Source organism: Sciurus vulgaris, assembly GCF_902686455.1.
Source record: "Sciurus vulgaris genome assembly, chromosome: 10".
NCBI classification, from domain to species: domain Eukaryota; kingdom Metazoa; phylum Chordata; class Mammalia; order Rodentia; family Sciuridae; genus Sciurus; species Sciurus vulgaris.
Window position 1 is genome coordinate 43,217,348 of NC_136470.1, and position 21,988 is coordinate 43,239,335.

The 21,988-nt window shown below is 31.8% G+C and overlaps 2 protein-coding genes and 1 long non-coding RNA gene across 3 annotated transcripts in view; 2 read left to right on the forward strand and 1 right to left on the reverse strand.

The window, feature by feature from the left end:
- ARL13B (ARF like GTPase 13B) overlaps positions 1-21,988 on the forward strand; it is a 96,182-nt gene that overhangs the window by 55,884 nt on the left and 18,310 nt on the right.
- On the forward strand, positions 939-6,922 carry LOC306670886. The gene is made up of 2 exons (XR_013766527.1): positions 939-1,775; positions 5,812-6,922. It is a non-coding gene; the product is annotated as an uncharacterized lncRNA (long non-coding RNA).
- Positions 7,231-17,723, reverse strand: LOC306670559 (syntaxin-19-like; the record flags this gene model as incomplete). Its single annotated transcript, XM_079155249.1, has 2 exons — positions 17,374-17,723; positions 7,231-7,944 (listed from the first exon to the last, which is right to left on the reverse strand). Exon 2 carries the CDS (start codon positions 7,930-7,932, stop codon positions 7,231-7,233), a length of 702 nt encoding a protein of 233 aa, XP_079011375.1. The 5' UTR covers positions 7,933-7,944; positions 17,374-17,723.

Here is a 21,988-nt window from a genome sequence, read left to right on the forward strand (position 1 = left end):
CTGGGTTGAGACCACCCCAGTCCAAATCATGTTTCACATTCTATCCTGTTTCATCACCTGAAGTACTGCCCATCCTAAAATATCAAATGGTTTTAGAGCTCTCATTCCATTTTCCCACCTGTTAAGCCTATAACTTTAATAGTAAAAGGATAACTTTGTTTCTATCTGGAGTGAAACATCTCAAATGACACTAACTTATTTATAAAACGTTCCTTTTAAATATGATGTTCTTTTTTTACTCTTTGTAACTTTATAGATTTTGGCTATTTCTCATGTTAAGATAATTCCCATTTTATAAAACGTGTGTATAATTTAGCAGTTAGGAATTATTTAATTTCAGTAACTTTGATATTCTGAATTTTTAAGTACTATGCCACTCTGGTTTTACATTTTTAAAATTTAAGCATTAATATATCATATCCTTAAGGTGCTTTTATGTGTTTGTCTGTAATTTTTGTTTGTTTATTGTAGAATGAACAGAAATTTAATTCTGCCAGGTCTACTAAGTGATTTTGGTTACATACATTGATACTGGGCATACCTTCTTTAGGTGTAATATTTTGTTATAACAATTTCTAAAGTTGAATATAAGGTTTCTATTATAATATCAATATTCTCCATTTATTCATTGTTTTCTGTTATAGAGGTTTACTTTTTCCCAATATATTATTATAGATACAGTAAAAAGAAAACTAAGAAACTGAGAATGAAAAGGAGTCACCGGGTAGAACAGTTAATACTGATGATGCTGCTCCTAGAGTCCAACACCACCTCACCCTCCACCTCCTGGTGAGTAAATTGGATACTGATGCTGAATTAGAAATACTGCTTTAAACAATGGAGAGGGGGTGGGGGAAAGGATAGAAAGAAAAAGAAATCATATAGTTTTTATTTGTTTTTCATTATTTTGTGAATTTTTGAGAAAGGACTCTACTCTTGGTGCAGAATCTGTCAACGTAAGTTATTAATTTTCATTAAAAAAAAGGTAAAAAACTATTAAGAAAATCATACTCAATAATTTCTTGAATGTATTCAAGCTGTATTTGAAATATCAGTTATCCGATTGCTAAGAGGAATTTAAGTTTATGTGAACCTTCAAAAAATTGGACCTTTCACCTGAAAGTTACCTAGATGTATAAGCTTTCCCAGTTTGAATCCAACATATGCACAAGATTAATTTATGTCATGCATGTAAAGAAGCACTGGGACATAACTGCACAACAATAGTAACTTTTAGTACTAAACATAGTACCTTATCTGCTATATGTGCTCAATAAATACCTGATGACTGACTAAATGTTTGCAGTGTCCTTGCAGTCGTGCCTCAAGACTTCATATGGTAACATTTCCTGTAAGAATTTTTTTTAAAAAACTCATTTTTAGTATTCAAACTTAACAAGAAAAACATTTCTTTTAGCCTCTCTTAGGGGTTCAGACAGTAGTCTAAAGCTTACTTAAGTTAGTGAAGAGGTTTATGTTTTTAAGGTGAATAAAAAACTTAAAGCAGATGGTAGCAGACTAGAGTTACATTTTGAAATAGAAGCCATTTAAAATGGGTTTATGTATATTCAGTGTTGTGTCATTTAGTACATTTGAATCAACATTGAATGCTATTTACATTTCCTGTGGAAGGAGAAATCCTCTCAACAGAACCCAAAAGACATTTGTTTAACAGTGTTTTTTAAATGTGTTTCTTTTTCTTTAGTTGGCTGGGGAACCCCCAAAGTCACTAGACTTCCAAAACTTGAGGCCTCTTGGTGAAACACGTCATAATGGTAATGCACGAGATCAGTTTTCAGATATCATCTGTTCTTATGCATTCACTTTTCTTTACCTCATAATTTCAACAAGCTTAATATTTTATTTTTGGAAACCTTTCAAATACACTGCCATCCTTTTTCATTATGCTTTTCCTTTTTTTAAAAACTTTTTAAAAAATTTAAATGCATTCTCCATCTATATAATTTGGTTTTGTTTGCCTTGGAATACAGAGATATTTTGTTTATTCATGATACTTATGCCATAGTTATGAAAGAAAAAATATTTTAAAACCATTTTAATTTGACACATTACAGTTAGATTTATGGTGTTTAAAAAAAAAAAGCTCTGTGATAAGCCATATAATTTTTTTTTATTTTCTGAAGTAAGACCACCCAGCTGCTTAATATTAAAACTGAGTAAGATCAATACAGTCTATAAAATCAGAAATCAATCAATGGAAAGTTACCAAAGCTTATTGGAAAAGATAACTTTCTTTAATGAGATTAACATTAACCTAATACTAATGGTATTAGAATTGCTGGAAGCAAAAACTAGAGAAGGACCATTTGGGGATAGTAGAGAACATAGGGAGAGGAAGTTGGCAGACCATTAGCTAGATTTTTTTTCAATAAGATATTTCTAGAATACAAAGAATAATTATACATAATCGTAGCTTTCTAAAATTTGTTCAGTCAGAATATCCGTTCCCTTTTTGATAATGCTGTGTTAACCTACTATAAAACTGTTTCATAAGGAGAGAACTTACCAGAAAAGACATTAGAAGTTCAGTTGTCAGAAAAGCATTACCATATAATTTGACATTATTTAAAACATATTAAATATTTTATTCAAAATATATAAATGTAAGTGTGCGATTTGCCTTCTTTTTCAGAACACTATGTAGTTCAGTAATGGAAATATTTTCTTACAGTAAAAATTGGAAGATTTATTGTTACACTTCTAAAGACAGAAAGTTGTTTTAGACTATTCAAAAATTACCGATGTATTTTCTGGAATCACGCATGCATGGTTTACTAATTTAATATCATGATATTTTTATTGATTATGACAGGTTAATTGCTGCTATCATATAACTTTATGTACATTAGAATAGATTATCAGTTTAAATATTAATGAGTTTAGAAAAACTGGGTAATATTAGTGTTTATATACATAATATCTAATATGAATAATTCCTCATAAGACAGATATTTTTCCCATACTGAATTCATCATTCAACAAAAACCTATTTTGTATTTGACACGAGCCAACAATGTTTGTAAGACCAATGAATAATGCATACATACTGCCTTATGAAGATCACCATCTAATAGAGAAAATAATACTTCACCATACTTAGTATATGGCAATATATTTTGTGGTTCAGAATTACTGTGCACATATGCATCGGAAGTTAGGCATTAGTACTGGGTCGTCTGAGTGAGAAGAAAAAGAAGCAGAAGAAACAAAATGTTAAGTTAGAGATGGAGGAAAAAACATGCCTTATTTGGAAATAGCTTGTGACTCGACCTTAGACCTTATGCATAGAGTAGGTAAAAAAAGAGAAAATTGTAAATTACAAAGAACATTCAAAGTGGAATTCTGGCTTATGACTAGATGATGAAGGTCTTCTATGTTGAGATGTCTGGATTTGCTATAATTTTTAAGAGAAAATATTCATTTTAGCATGGGAAAAGTAATATTAGATTTGATACTTAGGAAAACAATTTTTGTCACAGTGTACTGAGTTACAAAAACAATTATTATCACAATGTATCAAGTAGTGATAATCATCACTACACCTGAGGTAAGAATCTCAGGAGGCAGTTACAGTAATCAAAGTAATAAATAAGGAATGGGTATTGAAATGAAGAAAAAATGATGCAAAGAATATTTTAATAATAATAGCAAGTAATATTTGATGAATGAAGGTGTGGGGTGAGGGCAAGAGAAATAGAGTATAATTTGGCTCAAGGGGATATAAGGTTGGTGTTACGACTAAAACTGAAAATATATTAAGAGAAAGGGAACCGTTTTAGAGAGACATAGAAAGGTAGACATATACAGATGTAGGCTTATCTGTGTGGAAATGTCTAAAGGCCAATATAAAGTAAGATTATGGAGTTTAGGAGAAATGTGACATGGGAAGTGGGGGAGAATATGTGGGTAGTTCCCCCCACACACAGCTGTCACTACACAATAGCAGTACTTTGCACATAACAGATGCTCTATAATTGTTTCTGAATGAATGCAATTGAGGGAATGATGGTTTGCTGTTTGTCAGGAAAAGAATGTCCAATCAGAGACTAAGAATTGATGGTGGTGTTCAGGGTAAGCATTACAATTAAGAAAAACTGGAGAAAGAGATGAAAATGGGCTGAGAAGGATCTCCCTCCCACCCCTCACATAAATCAGAACTCTGGGAAAGAATTATGATAAATTAGTTAAGTTTAAGACCACTATATTCTAATACTTTTAGTTTTCCGTTTGTCAAATGTTTGCTTCCCAGTGTGAAGATATTTATACCTTCACACACTTAAAAATATCTTTATTTTTTCTATAAATTTTGAATCAAAGGATACATAACCTGGTTTTAAAAAAAATTATATCCATTCTGCTTTTATGAAGCAAGCAGATGTAATAAATTTTAAATTTAATATGAAAAGTTTATTAAGTAGTTTTGGGGGTTTAACAGGATATTTTCATCTAAGCTCCTGCTAGGTACCAGTTACATAATTGCTCTGCTGCTTTTTCTCAAGCTTAGATACATTTCTGTGCCTTTATATCTGGAAGTATTTTGACAAAAGGTGATGGCAAGTAGACAACAGGTGCATGATGAGCTATAGCAGATGATTAATAATTGAGCATCTATGATATCATTTTAATTATGGTTATAATGATAACTGTATATACCCTGTACTTACCATTGCTTAAGAAATTTAATTCCCCCAAATAACCTTAAAATGGGCAACAGTATCCCACTTTTCAGCATGAGGAACATCACATCACTAGTAAATGGCAGAACCCGTATTTGAACTTAGGTCTGCCCAGCCTTGAAACCCATACTTTTAACTCATAACCAAAGTTATTCTATTATATTAAGATCTGTTAAAGCATGATTACTATTTAATGTTTGCTTTGAAATTATTGTGGGGATTGAACCCAGGAACACTTAACCACTGAGCCACACTCCCAACGCCCCTCTCCTTTTTTTTTTTGAGATGGGGTCTCAGTGTTTTTTAGGGCCTAATTAAGTTGCTGAGGGGCTGACATCAAACTTGCAATCCTCCTGTCTCAGCCTCCTGAGCTGCTGGGATTACAGGTGTGTGCCAATCTACCCTGCTGAAATTATACTTGATTTAAAAAAAAAAAAAATTTCCCTGTGTGTGTGTTGTGTGTGGTGTGTGTGTAGTGATCTTATCACCTATGCTCCTAAAAAAATTTAATAGGACAGAAAGAACTTATGGAAGAGTTATATATGCCATTAATTTATAAGCCAATTATTATAAGTAAGAAATAGAAATTTAATGATGAAGGGCACAATTTTTTGTATAAATATGCCCCAAGTCACTGAACTATATTGAAAGATATAGTTAAAGAATATAGTTGAAGAATATAGTAAAGAGTCCAATTTGATTCTCCTAAATTACATAGATACAGCTACTGGATAAGAGCATGTATACAGATAGTAACTTACCAGGGTCTTACTAGCAGTTCTATAGATTTTGAATATTTTATATTTGTTCTGTTCTAATGTGAATGTGTAATTGGAAACAAAAATAATAATAATAATAAATGTAACTATTTGGTGTAGTTTCTACTAAGGTCAATTAGAATTTACCCTGGTTTTTGTATTTTGAATTTATTTATTTTTCATATATTCTGGTTTTGTTTTGCTTTTTTTTTTTTTTTTTTGCTATCTTCCCACTATCACCTCACTTGACAAGTCAGTGAGTTCTTATTTTTTTAATGTATTAGTTGAAAAATAATGAAATGTGTCAAAAATTGATGATTATACTGTTTGTGTCCGTGGTTACCCTCTTTATGTAGATTTCTATGGGAAGCCGCTGCCTCCCCTAACTGTGCGACAGAGACCTAATGGTGATGCTCATGATGTGATATCATAACCAAATCATATGGATTGGCACGCTTAATATCAGCAAGGTGAACTGGGACCTCCTTCTCAGAAGAAGAAAAACTTTTGAGCATTGATGACTGGGGCAATAAAATCATAATGATTTTAGTGAGGGAATTAATAGCCAAGGACCTGATCTGATAATTAACTTCTCCATATTCTTCACACAGAATGACCAGTTGATGGGATGAATAACATTTGGACCATGTTAATAGGAGTTAGTGTTGACTCCTTGGTTTTTATATCCCCACTCATAGGCAAATTCCTGAAAGAAAACGTCTTCAGAAATAGAGCCAATGGACTCTATGTACTTTATTGTTTACTACTCCGTATTTCTATATAGCAAACATTTTTTTATAAGATACATGGGCATGGAAGGAAACTCCTGGGAATTTATAAACTAAATTTTTAACTTTTTATATTTTTCTAAAATTTTTGTTTAATTGCTATTATCTTGATTGTGCACTTTTCTACAGATTTTTTTTTTTATTTGTGTGGAAAATAGAGTTAATTTACTTGACAAACATGAACTGTACAAACAGGATATATTTATATGACTTAAGTTTTATAATAGCATTGTTCTTAGTGTGTACATCCTAATTTGACTTTATTTTAAAATAATCTTTTTAAAAAGCAGATACTCAGTCTTTATTCTACCAAATTATGTGATTTGAAAGCATTATTCAAGGAAATCTTTCAATTTTATTGTTTTCGTTTTCTTTGATAATTTCAATAAATGAGAATTAAAATACTTTTATTAACCTAATTATTTAATTAATAAAAATGTTTTATATTACTGAAAGTTCCAAGAAACCCCTGTTTTAAAGGTTAAGACACTTTCAGAGATCAAGGTGGTCCCTATTATGACTACTGTCAGAAACCATAGTGAATCTTTTATGTTATTCTAATTCTTTCATGCCTTGAAATTATAGGCAAAAAGACTGAAAAAAAAAAAAAAACTACTGCAGGTTCAGAGACTTATATTTTACAACAAATAACTTGGGTGCTAAAGCAAAAAAAATGAAATGTTAGTTCAAATACTTTTGTAAAGAAATTAATGCAAAATATTTCTCAATTTAAAATTTACTTCTCTTGCACCCATAGGATTCTCTGTCATTTAGACAACTGTTAGATATGAATTTTCAGTAAAGTATTCTTTCTTTATATTAAGGTGAAAGTAATGCAAACAGAATAACTTTAATACAACCTAGTTAAGACTGTTGGGTTTGGTACCTGTACTGACAACAGACATGTCCTGGTATGTGATGACAACATAAATAAGTATCTAAGCCAGTTTAATATAATTATTTACTTTCAGAATTTTGCTTTGAGTATCAGAAAAGATCCCTTAAATCCTTTACTTGGTTTTCCAAATTAACAAGTTCCTTGTGTCTCTGTTCAATCTCTGAGAGTTGTGCTTTAGTGATATTGATTTCTGTAAGTAAGCTTTCATTAAAAACTTCCCATTTTCCTTGGTGAAGCATATCATTTACTTCTTCTTCAGGTACCTCTTTACCAGCAACTTCAAGCTGACGGAAAATAAATGCCTTGCACTTCTCTTGCTTTGCTGCTATTGTGTCATTGTATATAAACATGGTTTGTTGAAAATGGAGGAACATTGCAGCATACTGAGATTTAAGTATCCTTGTGATGACTGATGATGGACCATTTTCAGCTTCTGACTTTTTAACTTCTTTAACTAAATCACCCAAACCTCTGTTAATGTGTTCTGCTTGGGTTTTTATCTCCTTTGTAATGCTAGACTCTCTCTTAAGGAGACTAAACCTTCTCATTGAAGCCATCAGACTTTTCTGTTGCTGTCCAAATCTTTGCACATCATCTGCCAGATTGTTAATATTCTCCTGTAGTTTTTGGATCTCATGCAGGTGTCTCTCAGCTACAGGCTCTCGCTCATATATAACAGCTTGCTGCAAAAACACCCCCTTTTCCTCTGTTTCCGTAGTCAACATATGACTGTCTCTACAGAGTTCATTTTCCTTTGTTCTTTGCTTTAGTTCTTGAAGTCGATCTTTCATCTTCCCTTTCCTGCTAAAAAGCAAGAATGATTATATTAAAAAGAAATTTGACTTGACATAGCTATCTCCCAGCAAAATTTCTCCTAGTTTTCTAAAAATTAGTTAAAAAATTAGGGAAATTAAGTACTAACTCATAAAGATTGCTGAAGTAGAAAGAGTAATATGAAATAATTTATGAATTATTTTGCCTAATGTGGGGCTTCAGTGAATCTCATTTAGTTGAGTTTAGTATCTGAGAAAGCATTGATGGAGATGTAGTTGTCCAAAAATTAGTACTTCAGTGTCATGATTCTAATATGTAACATCATTTTTCTTAATAAAGGGTGCTTTTGCTTTAATTTTAGGATTAACCTTTAGAATTTGAAAATGCCCTTACTACTTATGATATTTTCACCCTAACCTGTCCTATATAATGTTAAAAATATACTCATTTTGCTAAAATATGTATAATTAAAACTTGTATTAAAAACAGGACAGAGTTTTAGGGTAGATAGATTATGGTGAATTCAAGTTTTCTGAGGCCTGTAGATTAAAATATTATACGATATAGCTTTGTTTTCTTATCCATTGCATATTTATGAAATTATTTTCTTGGTTTGATTATGCTGATTTTGGGGATGATTACTGGGGATTGAACCGAGGGGCACTTAACAAATGAGCCACATCCTCAGCCCTTTTTTATATTTTTATTTTGAGACAGGTCTCACTAAGTGGTTGAGGGCCTTGCTAAGTTGCTGAGGCTGGCTTTGAACCTGCTGTCCTCCTGCCTCAGCCCTCCTGAGCCACTGGGATTACAGGTGTGTGCCACTGCACCCAGCCTGATTTCTTATTATTAACATTCCTTTGCAAAGGTTATCTATAAAATAACAAAATATAATATAACAAAATATCTGTCATTTTCTTTTAATATTTTTGTAAACATGAGAATATACTTATATCTAACCTTATTTTGAGAGTGACATTTATCACATCATGTACTGACAGTTATCCATAGAAATCAAATTGATGCACACATATAAAATGATATAAATACATATCAAGTTACTAAAAAGCAGTCTTAATTAATAAAACACTTTATTTTCACAGAGCATCTTCATTTTAGACTGGCATTTAATTTCTTCATTATATTTTTGAAGATAAGAAAGTTTGTGTGATAATATAAATGGTTCATTGGACCACACATAATATTAGTATCAACCAGAGAACAAATTCCTTGATATGACCCTTGGGTTCAGAACAGTGTCTATGAAAAGTATAAGAGATTTTAGTTAATTCCAAGTTTGTTTGTTTTTTTTATCAGAAATAACAGAATAGTTATATGTTTTTACAAATAATAGTATAATGTCTAGATAGACTAAGAAAGATATCTGTTCCACTGACTTTATGCATATTGGCAAGTAGGGCTGTGTTAAGTTTTGAGCATAATATTTTAAGATGGAAATTCATAAATTGGAAATTTCCAAACTAGTGTGAAAAGGATGAGATTAGAAAAATCATACCAAATGAAGAATCATTGAAAGAAATGAATATCTTTGCCCTGTGAAAGAAAAGATGTAAGGAGTATTTGTAATTATCTTCTAAAATGTGAAATCTCTATCTACGTATGGGATTAGATTTACTTGGCATAACTCCGAAGGGCAGTGGGTAGAAACTGCATGGAACGAGGTTTGAGTCAGTATAAAGAAGACTTTTGAAGGTTGTAGAGCTACATGCTCCAAGAAGAAATAAACTGCTTCATGATGTGCCAAGCATGCCATCAATAGACATTTTCAAGATGGTCTTGAATAATAACTCAAGATGTATAGGGATGATGTCTACAAAATATAAAAAATTTGAAACAATATCCTAATGCTTTTACTTTGTTTTTAAAGGCTGGTGTCTTGTCAGATAATTATTGAGGGCTATTATTTGAAAAGCTTTAAATGCTGTAATATATATTGACTATACCAAGTTATTTAGGAATTTATAATGTGCACAGAGATGGAAATTATACAGTTAAATAGATAAATGAGATAATTTTAGGTCTTGAAAGAACAATCAGACAGGGCCTCCATCAGGAAATATTTGACCTGTGATATCTAAATAGTAAGAAGCCAGCCAGATGAAGAAACAAGGGATATTTTGTTTGGGATATAGGAGATTGGGTACAAAGGCAATGAACAAGAATGATATGTTTTAAAAACAAAATGAATGCCTAATAAATACGAGGAGTTCACACTTCTGAATATTGAAATTCTTCTGGGATCATCGTTTTACAGTTTCATTGCATTAAATACTCTTTGACTCAGATTTTTTTCCCACATATCATATCTAATCTAATAGCACCTCACATGCAGGCTAGTTAGTGAATCTTGTCAATCTATATTTCAAAGTTTATTTGGATCCAGCCATGTCTTCCCCTCTCCCTGGGCCAAGCCAGCCTTCTTTCTTTTTTTCTTTCTTTCTTTTTTTTTTCGGTGCTAGGGATTTGAACCCAGGGCCTTGTGCTTGCAAGGCAAGCACTCTACCAACTGAGCTATATCCCCAGCCCTCTTATTTCTTACTTGGATTATTGGAGCAGTCTCCTATGTGCTACTCAGTATTCCGTCAAATATTTGTTGGTTATGGTGGTACAGATATTAAAAGTCACCTAAAAATGTTCTAAAGTAATTATGAAAACTTTTTCTTTTGAGGCAGCTTTGTAAAAGCAGAATTAACACCCATGATTTATTACATACTCTGATAAACAATAGTCTTCATTTCAGTATGCAGAAATTTGATGTTAAAGTTTGATGTTAAAGTTGGTTGGCTTAGTGATTTATGTTGTTGTGTTTTGATATTGGGGATTGAACCCAGGGTTGCTTTACTACTGAGCTACATACCCACTCTTCTTTATTTTTAATTTTGAGATGGGACTTGCTAAGTTGTTCAAGGTTTTTGCTAAGTTGCTGAAGCTGTCTGATCAATGATATTTTAGACATGCACCTCTGCATCTGGCTTAGTGATGTATCTTCAATAGCTCTCTACTATTCTTTACTTCTTTTAGTCTTATCACTTTCTTATCTATATGCTCTTTCTGCTAATTATATTGAATGTTAAAAATAAATTCCTTCTGAAAGTTTTTAAGGTGTCATATTGTAAAATGTGATATTTATTTTTCTAAAATTAATACATAAACACAATTTAACAAGTCAGATCACTTCAAACTTAGAAAGATACATATCTGACATCTGCCTACTCTACCACACCCGTTTCTAGTGCCCCCTTCCCAAAGGCAGTCATTTTCATTTACTTAGCTCTATCTTGTTTTTAAACTTCCTCTTTCTGGTAATTTGCTTATATAGGCATTTCTACTTTTTAAATTTTAGATATTATATTGAATTTCTGCTATAAAAGATGTAGATTTAACTTTCTTTTAAACTCTCATTCTTCCCTCAGTTTCCCCCTCTTAATATAGTTGTTTCACAATTTTGGATTAATCAAATAATGTTTACAATATTGTAAATACCTGAATATTATTTATATCTCAGTCACATAAAGAATCATGGTTATAGAGCCTTTCTCAACAATTTTTTTTTATTGTTTTTAGACCTGAATCACTGGAAAGAAATAGAAAATGTATATTTTTGTTTTAAGATAACTTGTTATTAGAATATTTAGACATATTTAAAAAGGGCCTGGAACATAAATGGATAGTTTGATGATTTTTCATAAAGTGAATGCATCCGTCTAAAAACTATACAGATCAATAAATACATAACTTTTGTGTTTTTCTTCAAATTGTTATTTGTCTAAGTTTTTTATATGTTTCATTTTCTACATATGTATCATTAATTCATTCTGAAACTGAACTGAAAAGTACCCTTGATATCTTAAATATTGCAGATATTCTTTTTATTTTACTTCATTTTATTATTTCATCTTTCGAAGATTATTTTCTGGAACATTCTAATGTAAGCTGGTTGTGTTGTAATTGTCCTTTCTTCCTTTTATATTATCTCCTTCAAAAATTACTGCTTCCTCATCTTTATTCTTGGTTGCCTCCTTTATTTGGGGATATCCATAGCTTCCTTTCAAAATATAATGTTATAACTTACATTTCTGAAAAAAACATTTTTTAAAATTCTGTTTTACACCTGAGCACAATATTTCCTGTGGATCTAACGCTCACAAAGAATATTCTCCTTAAATTTTGAAGCCAGTATCACGCAAAACCAGAGAAAGATACATCAAGAAAGAAAACTTTAGATTAATATCCTTGATTAACATAAGTGCAAAAATTCTTAATAAACTGTTCTCAAACCACATATAAAAAAGCACATTGAAAAGACAGTGCACCAAGATCAAGTGAGTTTCATCCCAGGGATGCAACGTTGGTTCAGAACATGGAAATCAGTGAATGTAATTCACCACAAAAATGGGCATAAGGACAAGAATCATATGATTATCTCAATAGGTGCAGAAAAAGCATCTGACAAAATAACAGCACCCATTTACATTCAAAACACCAGAGAAATCGGGGAGAGAGGAGACATACCTCAACATTGTAAAGTCTATATCTGACAAACATAAGGCCAACATCATACTGAATGGAGAAAAACTGAAAGTATTTTCTCTTAAAACAGAAAACAAGACAAGGATGCCTAATCTTTCCACTTCTTTTCAACATAGTCCTTGAAACTCTAACCAGAGCAATTAGTTAAGAGAAGGAAATTAAAGGGATAAAACTAGGAAAAGAAGAAGGCAGATTATCTCTGTTTACTGACATTATCCTGTATTTTTTGAAGACCACAAGACTTCAGAAGATTTCTAGAGCTGATAAATTTAGTAAAGTAGCAGGATACAGGATCAATGTACATAGATCGATTGCTTTCCTATACTCTAATAATAAATCTGTTGAAAAGAAATTAAGGAAACTATTGCATTCACAATAACCTGAAAAAAAGCCAGGTATGGTGATGCACACTTGTAATAATCCCAGTGGTTTGGGAGGCTGAGGCAGGAGAATGGCAAGTTCAAAGCTACCTCAGCAAAAGAGAGGCACTAAACAACTCAGTGAGATCCTGTCTCAAAAATAAAAAATAGGACTAGGGATGTGGCTCAGCGGTTGAGTGCCCTTGAGTTCAACTCCTGGTACCCACCCTCCAAAAAAAACTTAAAAAAAATTTAGTCAGGAATTAATCTATTGGAGAAGGTAAAGGACCTCTACAATGGAAACTATAAGACACTGAAAAAGAAATTGAAGAATACCTTAGAAGATGGAGATATCTCCCTTTTTCTTGGATAGACAGAATTAATATTGTCAAAATGGCTATACGACCAAAAGTGTTACACAGACTCAGTGCAGTCCCCTTCAAAATACTAATGACATTCTTTACAGAACTAGAAAAAGCAGTTCTAAAATTTATTTGAAAAAGTAAGAGACCTAGAATAGCCAAAGCAATCCTGAGCAAAAAGAGCGATGCTGGAGGCATTAGTACCAGACTTTAAATTATACTACAGAGCTGTACTAAAAAAAACTACATGGTACTGGCACCAAAACACTTGAAGACCAGTGGAATAGAATAGAAGACACAGAGACAGAGACAAACCCACATAAATACAATTACCTGATGTTAAACAAAGTTGCCAAAAATATACCCTTTTATCAAATGGCACTTAGAAAACTGAATCTCCACGTGTAGAAGAATGAAACTTGACTCTTTCACCCTGACAAAAGTCAACTCAAAGTGAATCCCTCACCAGAAACTCTGCAAGTGCTAGAAGAAAATGTAGGTCCAGCACTCCATCGTGTTGGCATAGGAAACAACTTTGTTAATAGGACTCCTAAAATCCAAGAAATAAAACCAAATGTGAATAAAAGTGATGGTATCAAACTAAAAAGCTTCTGCACGGCAAAAGAAACAAAAGCATGAAGAGAGAGAGCTTACGGAGTAGGAGAAGATCTTTGCCACCTGCATCTCAGACAGGGCATTAATATTCAGAATATATAAAGAACTCAAAAAGCTTAACATTGAAATACACACACACACACAAAACCCATATAACAATTAAAAATGGGCAAAAGAACTAAAAAGACACTTCACAAAAGAAGAAATACAAATGACCCACAAATATCTGAAAAAAATTTCAGTATCTCTAGCAATTAGGAATATGCACATCAGGGACTGGGGTTGTAGCTCAATGGTAGAGCAATTGCCTCACATGTGTGAGGCACTGGGTTCAATTCTCAGCACCACATATAAATAAATGAATAAAATAAAGGTCCATCAACATCTAAAAAATATTTTTAAAAACTATATTGAGATTTCATTTCACTCCAGTCAGAATGACAATTAAGAATAAAAATAGTAATAATTGGTGGTGAGAATGTGGAGGAAAAGGTGTACTCATACATTGCTGGTGAGACTGAAAAGCAGTGTGGAGATTGCTCAAAAACTAGGAATGGAACCACCATATGACCCAGCTATCCTACTCCTCGGTAGATACCCGAAAGATTTAAAATCACATTGATGTTTATTTCAGCACAATTCACAATAGTTAAGCTATGGGACCAACCTCGGTGCACCTCAACAGATAAATGGATAAAGAAAATGTAGTGTGTATACACAATGGAGTATTACTCATCCATAAAATAGAATAGAATTATGGTATTTGTAGATAAATGGATAGGACTGGAGACTCTCATCATGCTAAATGAAATATGCCAGACCCAGAAAGTCAAAGGTGGAATGTTTTCTCTGATATTCAGAAGGTAATTCAAAATAAGAGTGCGAGGGGGCCGATTCCATCAAAATAGAAGCTCAGTGGAGTAGAGAAAGGGGATGAAGGGGAAGAGCAGTAGAATGAATATTACCTAACTTTACATATATGAATATACCATGGTGAATCTCACCATCATGGACATCCCCAAGACACTAATTAGGAAAATAAAATTATAAAAGCAGAAAGATCAGTAAAGGGAAGGGAGCAGGGGAAGGAGAGGGAAGGGAATGGGGAAGTAGTAGGTACTGAGAGCAAATTATGCTACGTGGATTTATAATTATGTCAGAATTAATACTAATGTTATGTACAACTAAAAAGAACCAACAAGAAAAAGAAAATTTTGCTATATTATAGTCTGCCTTCCTCTGTTGCCCTTGAGAATCTGCCACCTGATTCGTAGTATTTTGTTTAAAATATGTTTTAGTATTCTCTTTCATGAATCTTTTGCCCTTCTGTTTATTCTTATTGGTATTCTGAAATTTAATGATAATATGACTTGTGGTGAGTTCTTTTTTTTTAAAAATTATCTGTTAAATGTTTAATGGGTATTTTAAATCTGGAAACTCATTAGAGTTTTTTGTTTATTTTGTTTTTCATTTTTTGTTTTTGCATTTTAATTCCTACCCTTTAATTTGGACATTAGTGTGTTTCCTATTTATTTTTGGTACCTGAAAGTTTCCTCTTCTTACAGATTTAATAATGTAGTTTTAAAATTCCCCCCCATCAGGGTCGTATCAAAGCTTTCTGTATGTTTAGAACACAAGGGAATTATTTCAATGTCTGAGTGTCTTAACTAAGTCATAATTATTTTTGTAGGGTTAACACTTCAGAATGTTTTTCCAATTCTGTTCTTTTGTGCAGAAACTGACTTCATGTAGGTACTTAGGTGCACTTAACATGTTGTATATAAATTGCATTTTCTAGTAATTGTATACTTTTAACTGTATGCATGATTATTTTCAATTTTGACTGATTTTATGCCTTCATAAATTATAATATTAGGCAAAGTGAGATATCCAAACATGTTAGAATTTAAAAGTTGGAGAAGATGGAGTTCATATAGTTTCAAAATATGAAGCTCATTGTTGTGAAATCATTTAATTGCTGAAGCTTGGTAAAATTGATGAGGTTACAATTTTGTGCAATCTTTTCTGTACTTTGAATTTACTTTCTTAATGGTGAATGTATTCTATCCAAATATGAATTATCTTTCATGATGGTTAGCTAGTACATATATATAAATTTGAAATGTTACTGCTAGTAGTGAACTTTGCATTTAAACATATTTGAAAATAGAACAATAATTGATATATCTAGTAATCAACTTTGACCATTTGTTGTTGGAAATAGAAAAGTAAACGTGTGATTCAGTTAAAACTTTTTCATCCTATTACAGATAGTGCAAATTCCTAGAGACAGAAACACAAATTACAAATTACCTTGTGCTTTAAAAAAAATATGCCCTGGGATAGATAACTTAATATATTTAAAGTGGGCCATTTTCTTTCTAGTAGTTCTATGGTGATTAAATAAAACCCATTAGAAATACATCCAGTGTCTAATCCGAGGTAAAATAGAGTATCCTTTTCCTTTTTATGTGAAGAGAACTTGCAACATTTCTCTAGTCAAGGTTAAAGCAGTAGATCTTATTGGAATATTAACCTCTTTGACTACTTAAATAAGGACTAGATAGCAGTTTCTAAAAATAAACTAAAAAACTTATTGCAAATTGCATATATTTTCTAAGCTTAAATTATCTGACATTTTTGTAATGCAATCTTTCAGTGCTTCTACTTTGTTTAGTGTAGAGGTTGTAAACTTGTTTAACAATAGTAGGACCCTTTGTTTAGTAAAACTGTAATTTTTAAACTTTTACTGATTCAAGTAGCTCATATATACATAAAATGGTTTTTATATTAAATGTAAAACTCCATAGCCTAGAAGATAACTTGTTCTAGATATTACATGGCCAAATTTTAAATCTTTCTTTAAAATACGAATTATTATTTTACTTGAAATGGGATATTTTTAAATTCTAGCATGTTAACAATTGTGATAACATAGAAAGTATCTTGCCTCTTAACACATCTTGCATTCAAATAGTGCTGACTTCAGCAATACTTGTAATTTAATACTTGCAGTATCCTAGCTGAAACATTAAAATTTGACTACTGTGATATTTCATTGTGGTCTTTTTAATATTCTGATTACCTCAAATTAATTCAGAAGGTTCTGGGAAACAACAATAAATAAATTAATTAAAACTGTAGAAAATTATCTCAAACTTTAAAGGATATATATATACGTATCCAGTTTGAGCATAATTTTCTTTTGAATGTTTAAATGTAAAATATTCTCTAAAGCAAGCACAGCATGATTAATTTATAGTGTATAAAAGAATTTTAGATTTGTTCTTATAGAATCTGGCTTTCCAGTGTTTCTAAAACAAGAGGTAATTTTTTAAAGATTTAAAAAAAAACAGTTTTCTCTAAAGTTGATTACCAAGAGCTCTACAACCAAATCCCATGAGTTTTTTAATAGTATACATGAACAGATTAGCTATTTGTAGCTCTGTCTGAATCCGAGTAAAACAGTAATTTTAACTATCTGTTAAGCTATTTTTAATGTCAAAGCATAACCAGATTTCAGTTGATAGATGTCTCACATTAAAAAGTAGAAGAAAGCAGTTTATTTACCTTCTGTCTTGTTCCTTTTGTTCTTTTTTCCACCTGCGGTGTTGGAGTCCTGCCTTTGAAAGAAAATCTGAGTATCACATGATGTAATGTTGGATCAAATTACTTAAATCTCTGTCTTATAAGTCACAGCCTAATTTCTGTATGGGTCTCATAGAGTTAATTGAAAGCCAAATAATGAAGGCAAATAAGTTGGAGATAAAGTTTTACTTTTGCTGTTAATATGAAATGAGAAGAACAAATTGCTTACTTCACACCTGGAGAATCTGGTTCTGCCAGTTAGACACCTATTCTTTAGATTAAAGGAAGATTTTCATTGGAGCTAGCTGGTAACAGGAAGTCCTTTTTATACTCTCTACAAGAGTATTTTGCACAGGCTCTGAAACTCAAGTCCTACAGTATCTATACATTACTCAAAAAAAAATAAATAAATAAATAAAATGAGTTTGTACTTAAAGGTAACTTTCTTTTCTTCAGATATCAAAGCCTATAAAAAAATAAAGAATTAAGTAGAAATAAATAAGAATGTAAAGAAGTTGGTATAAAGCCTTTTTGTTCCATTAACTTTAAAATTATTGAATTTTATTCTATTTTAGGAAATCCCATAAGGGCACATAGCTCGTAAAATCACAGAATTTGAGAAGTAGAGCAGCCAGAAAAAAGCTCGTCTTTAAACCTCTCACCCTACTTTTCTTTCTACTATACTGCTGTTTTTACTTTTCAATATGGAAGAGCTAAAGCTGTATAGTAATATTAAACCATTTATTTGTTACACAAATATAACAACTCAAAACTAATTTTTACCAGGAGGAAATAGTTATAGAAAAATTAGAAATGAAAATTTCTCTTACACTACCAGATTTCCAAATCTTTCCTGTTTTTTGTTTGTTTGTTTTGTTTTTTGTTTTGTTTTTCCCTATATTAATGATTGGGGGAAAGAGGAAGAACACTGTTATAACAACTATCAAAATAACATTTACCTTATTCTTCGATTTAGAAGTCCTACCTCCTGGAATCTATTTCTCAATAAGAAATGACTCTGAAACCACCTACTTTTCACAACACTCTAAAAATGAAACAGTGAAACACTATATCCTTCAGTGCAGGACTGGCTGAATAAATGATGGAATATCTGTACCGTGGTGTGTGTTGCAGCTGTACAAAGTAAAAAAAAAAATCTTTATTCTTTCTTGGGGCAGATTTAGAATTTAATATTCAGTTAAAACAAAAAGCACAATGCAAAAGAAGTATATGCAGTATACTAGCTTTAAGAAAGGGAGGTTGAATATAAATATTATGCACACAGACAAAAACCCCAGAATATCCATGAATATCCATAGTGCCCAAATTGTGGTCTTTAAGATGTCATTTCTCTCATATACTTACTTATTTATATTTTCAGAATGAAACTATGTGAGGGTGAACTAAAAACTAATGAAGATAGTTATATATAAGAGAATGGAAGGAATAGAGAATGAGAAGGAATAAATATGGATGGATGATAGTTCTTTCTGATTGAAACTAATTTACATAACCTTAAATTTTGAACCATATAAATGTATTAAAAATTAATCTTAAGAAACAAATTATAAAATACTACCCTGAAACAAATGAACCTAGGTATATAACTAGGTGGTGGCATAACCACACAGAGAAGGGTTATTTCAAGTATTTAAAACTCCAGTATTTGTGGCTTCTCTAGTAAATATATATTAAAGACAAAAATAACAATAAAGATATCTTAACCTTCATTTAGTAGTCGTATTTTTAGTAATAATATTGAAATTATTAAGCTTATTTATCTTTGTGTGGTTCTGGGGATCACACCCAGTGCTAGGCAAGCACTGTACCACTGAGCTACAACCCCAACCCCTGAAATTAAGTTTAAATTCATGTGTGATGGGGTGAAGCAAATTATTATTGTCAATATCATTAAACTTGTAGTTTTCATCATGTGTAAAAAGAGATACAAATAAGATCTAAGAAGCTAAGTGAAACTTGGTAAGATTTGATTTGAAGTTAAACAGAGTCAATATGAACTCATGATTTAACTTTTTTCTTTCTAAAAAAAAATATACACCTGTGTGTGTGTGTGTGTGTGTGGTGTGTGTGTGTGTGTGCGCGCGCGTGCATTTCCACCACGCATGGTGGTACAAGCCTGTAATAACAGCTACTTGGGAGGCAGAGTCTGGTGGATCACAAGTTTCAGACCAGCATGGGCAATTTAGTGAGACTGTCTCAAAAAATAAAAAGGACTGTGGATGTAAGTTAGTGGGAGAGTGCCCCTGTGTTCAATCCCCCAATACCACAAAACAGAACAAAGAAAGCAAAAAAAAAAAAAAAAAAAAAAAAAAAAGACAAAAAGAAAAGAAAAAGAAAATCTGTATTTCCTTGTTTTGTACATTGAAAAGAGTTGAGAAGTAGTGGCAAGTCAACAGCAGTGAATATCCATAGTGCCCAGACTGTGTGGTCTTTGGAATACCATTTTCCACCACAAAGGCCGTGAGAAATAGGTAATTTCAGGTCTGGATATCGCTTCATATAGAAGCAAAGAAAGTATGACTATTGGAGTTAAACCAAAAAGACCCAGGAGCCCAGCTGAGGGGGACTTCTTCTGACTAACTGTGGACCTTAAAAAAAAAAAAAAAAAAACAGTAACTGCAATAAATTGGAACCTGTCTAATGTATTTTAAAAATTCATATTCTTATTGCTTCCCCCTGAAACAAAACCAAAAGTAATATAATAAAGTAACCTAATCATCTTTGGAGGTGACTTAGGGCACCAATTCATTTTTATGAAAATAAGGAAAAAGAGCAAAAGATCAAGCATTGATCTTAATATTTCTATATGAATTGAATTTGAGTCATTAGTTTTTAAAAATTTTTTTCAGCTGTTGATAGACCTTTATTTTATTTTATTTATTTATTTATATGTGGTGCTGAGAATCAAACCCAGTGTCTCACATGTGCTAGGCAAGTGCTCTACCATGAGCCATAACTCTAGCCCCTCAACAAGTAATTTTTGAAAACTAATTTTTATAGAAAATTCTGATATTATTTGCAGAAGAAATGTAGAATTAAATAAATCACTTTTCATAAACTCTTTTAAAATAATAGAATCAAGCAGAGGTCATCAATGGCTGCTAAAATCATGAAATGAAAGGCCAATGAGGAACTTTATTTTAGATGATTCAGACTATAAATCTGTACGATTTTAATATCACAAAAATATGATAGCTTATAAAAGTGATACTATAATGGCCTCTACCTCTAACTACCAGATGTGGGGAGTATAGGTATGTATGTTAAAAGGTCTCATGAGGAAGGTATTACCTAAATCCAAAACATGGGAAAGTCTGAAAAGAAACAATTGTTGTATAGAGAAATATCATGGTAGGAAAAGAGGTGCTGTTGATGGTATTAGGGTTGGGAGAGAACAAGTAATATAAATTTAAAAACTCTTAAGACTGATAAATTGTAATTGTGTCTGAGTTGTATCTGATTTTGAACATAACATTAGCAAAATAATGGGAATGTTGAATGCATTGAGTAATATTAAAGGCTTGTGATTTGTTAGGTTTAATAATGATATTATGGTAATATATTGTAATTTTAAAATGAACAGGAAAAAGTGGAAGGTAGGTAGATGACCAAGGATGATCCAGTTTTGATAATTTTAAAAAATAGATGATAGAGATTCATTAGATTTATTTTTCAGTGTATTTATTAAAAACTATATTTTTGTCCACCCCACAAACCTACCCTATGTATTACATTGTCTCTTATTATTGGAAGATTTGTTCCCAGGACTACCCTCAAATACCAGAACCAAAGATGCTCCAGTCCCTTATCGAAAATAGTGTATTATTGCTTATAATTAATCTATCTATCTATCTATCTATCTATCTATCTATCTATCTATCTATCTATCCTCCCATATACTTAAACTGCCTCTAGATTGCTTTAATACTTAGTGCAACATAAATTCAGTGTAAATAGTTGTTATACAGTATTGTTTAAGAAATAATGACAAGAAAAATTTATGTAGGCAAATAGCAGTATGCCATTGTGATTCCCATTTTTCTTTAGAACTTATTTCTTCATTTTGTTCCCCAGTTGTCCCTAATTAGTGTGTTTTTTGTGTGTATTTATTCCCAGTGCTGGTCCAAGTAAACTACAAGTCTCCAGTAAACTGCACATTTATGTGAACATATTCACACATCAGAAATGTAGATGAATTCAGATATTATTATTACTATTATATTTAATTTGTTGGTTTTAGATATACATTACAGTATAGTATATTTTGACATATTTTACATACATGGAGTATAACCCATTCCAATTAGGATCCCATATTTGCAGTTGTACATAATGTGGAGTTAAAACACTGATCATGTATTCACTTATGAGCAAAGGAAAGTTATGTCCAATTCATTCTGCTCTCATTCGTATTCCCATCCCTTCTCCCTTCCCTTCATTTCCCTTTGTTTAATCCAGTGAACTTCTGTTCTTCCCCTCCCTACCATACCTTGTTGTGGGTTAGCATTCACATATCAGAGAGAACACTCAACCTTTTTGGGGGGGGACTGGTTTATTTCACTTAGCATAATATTTTC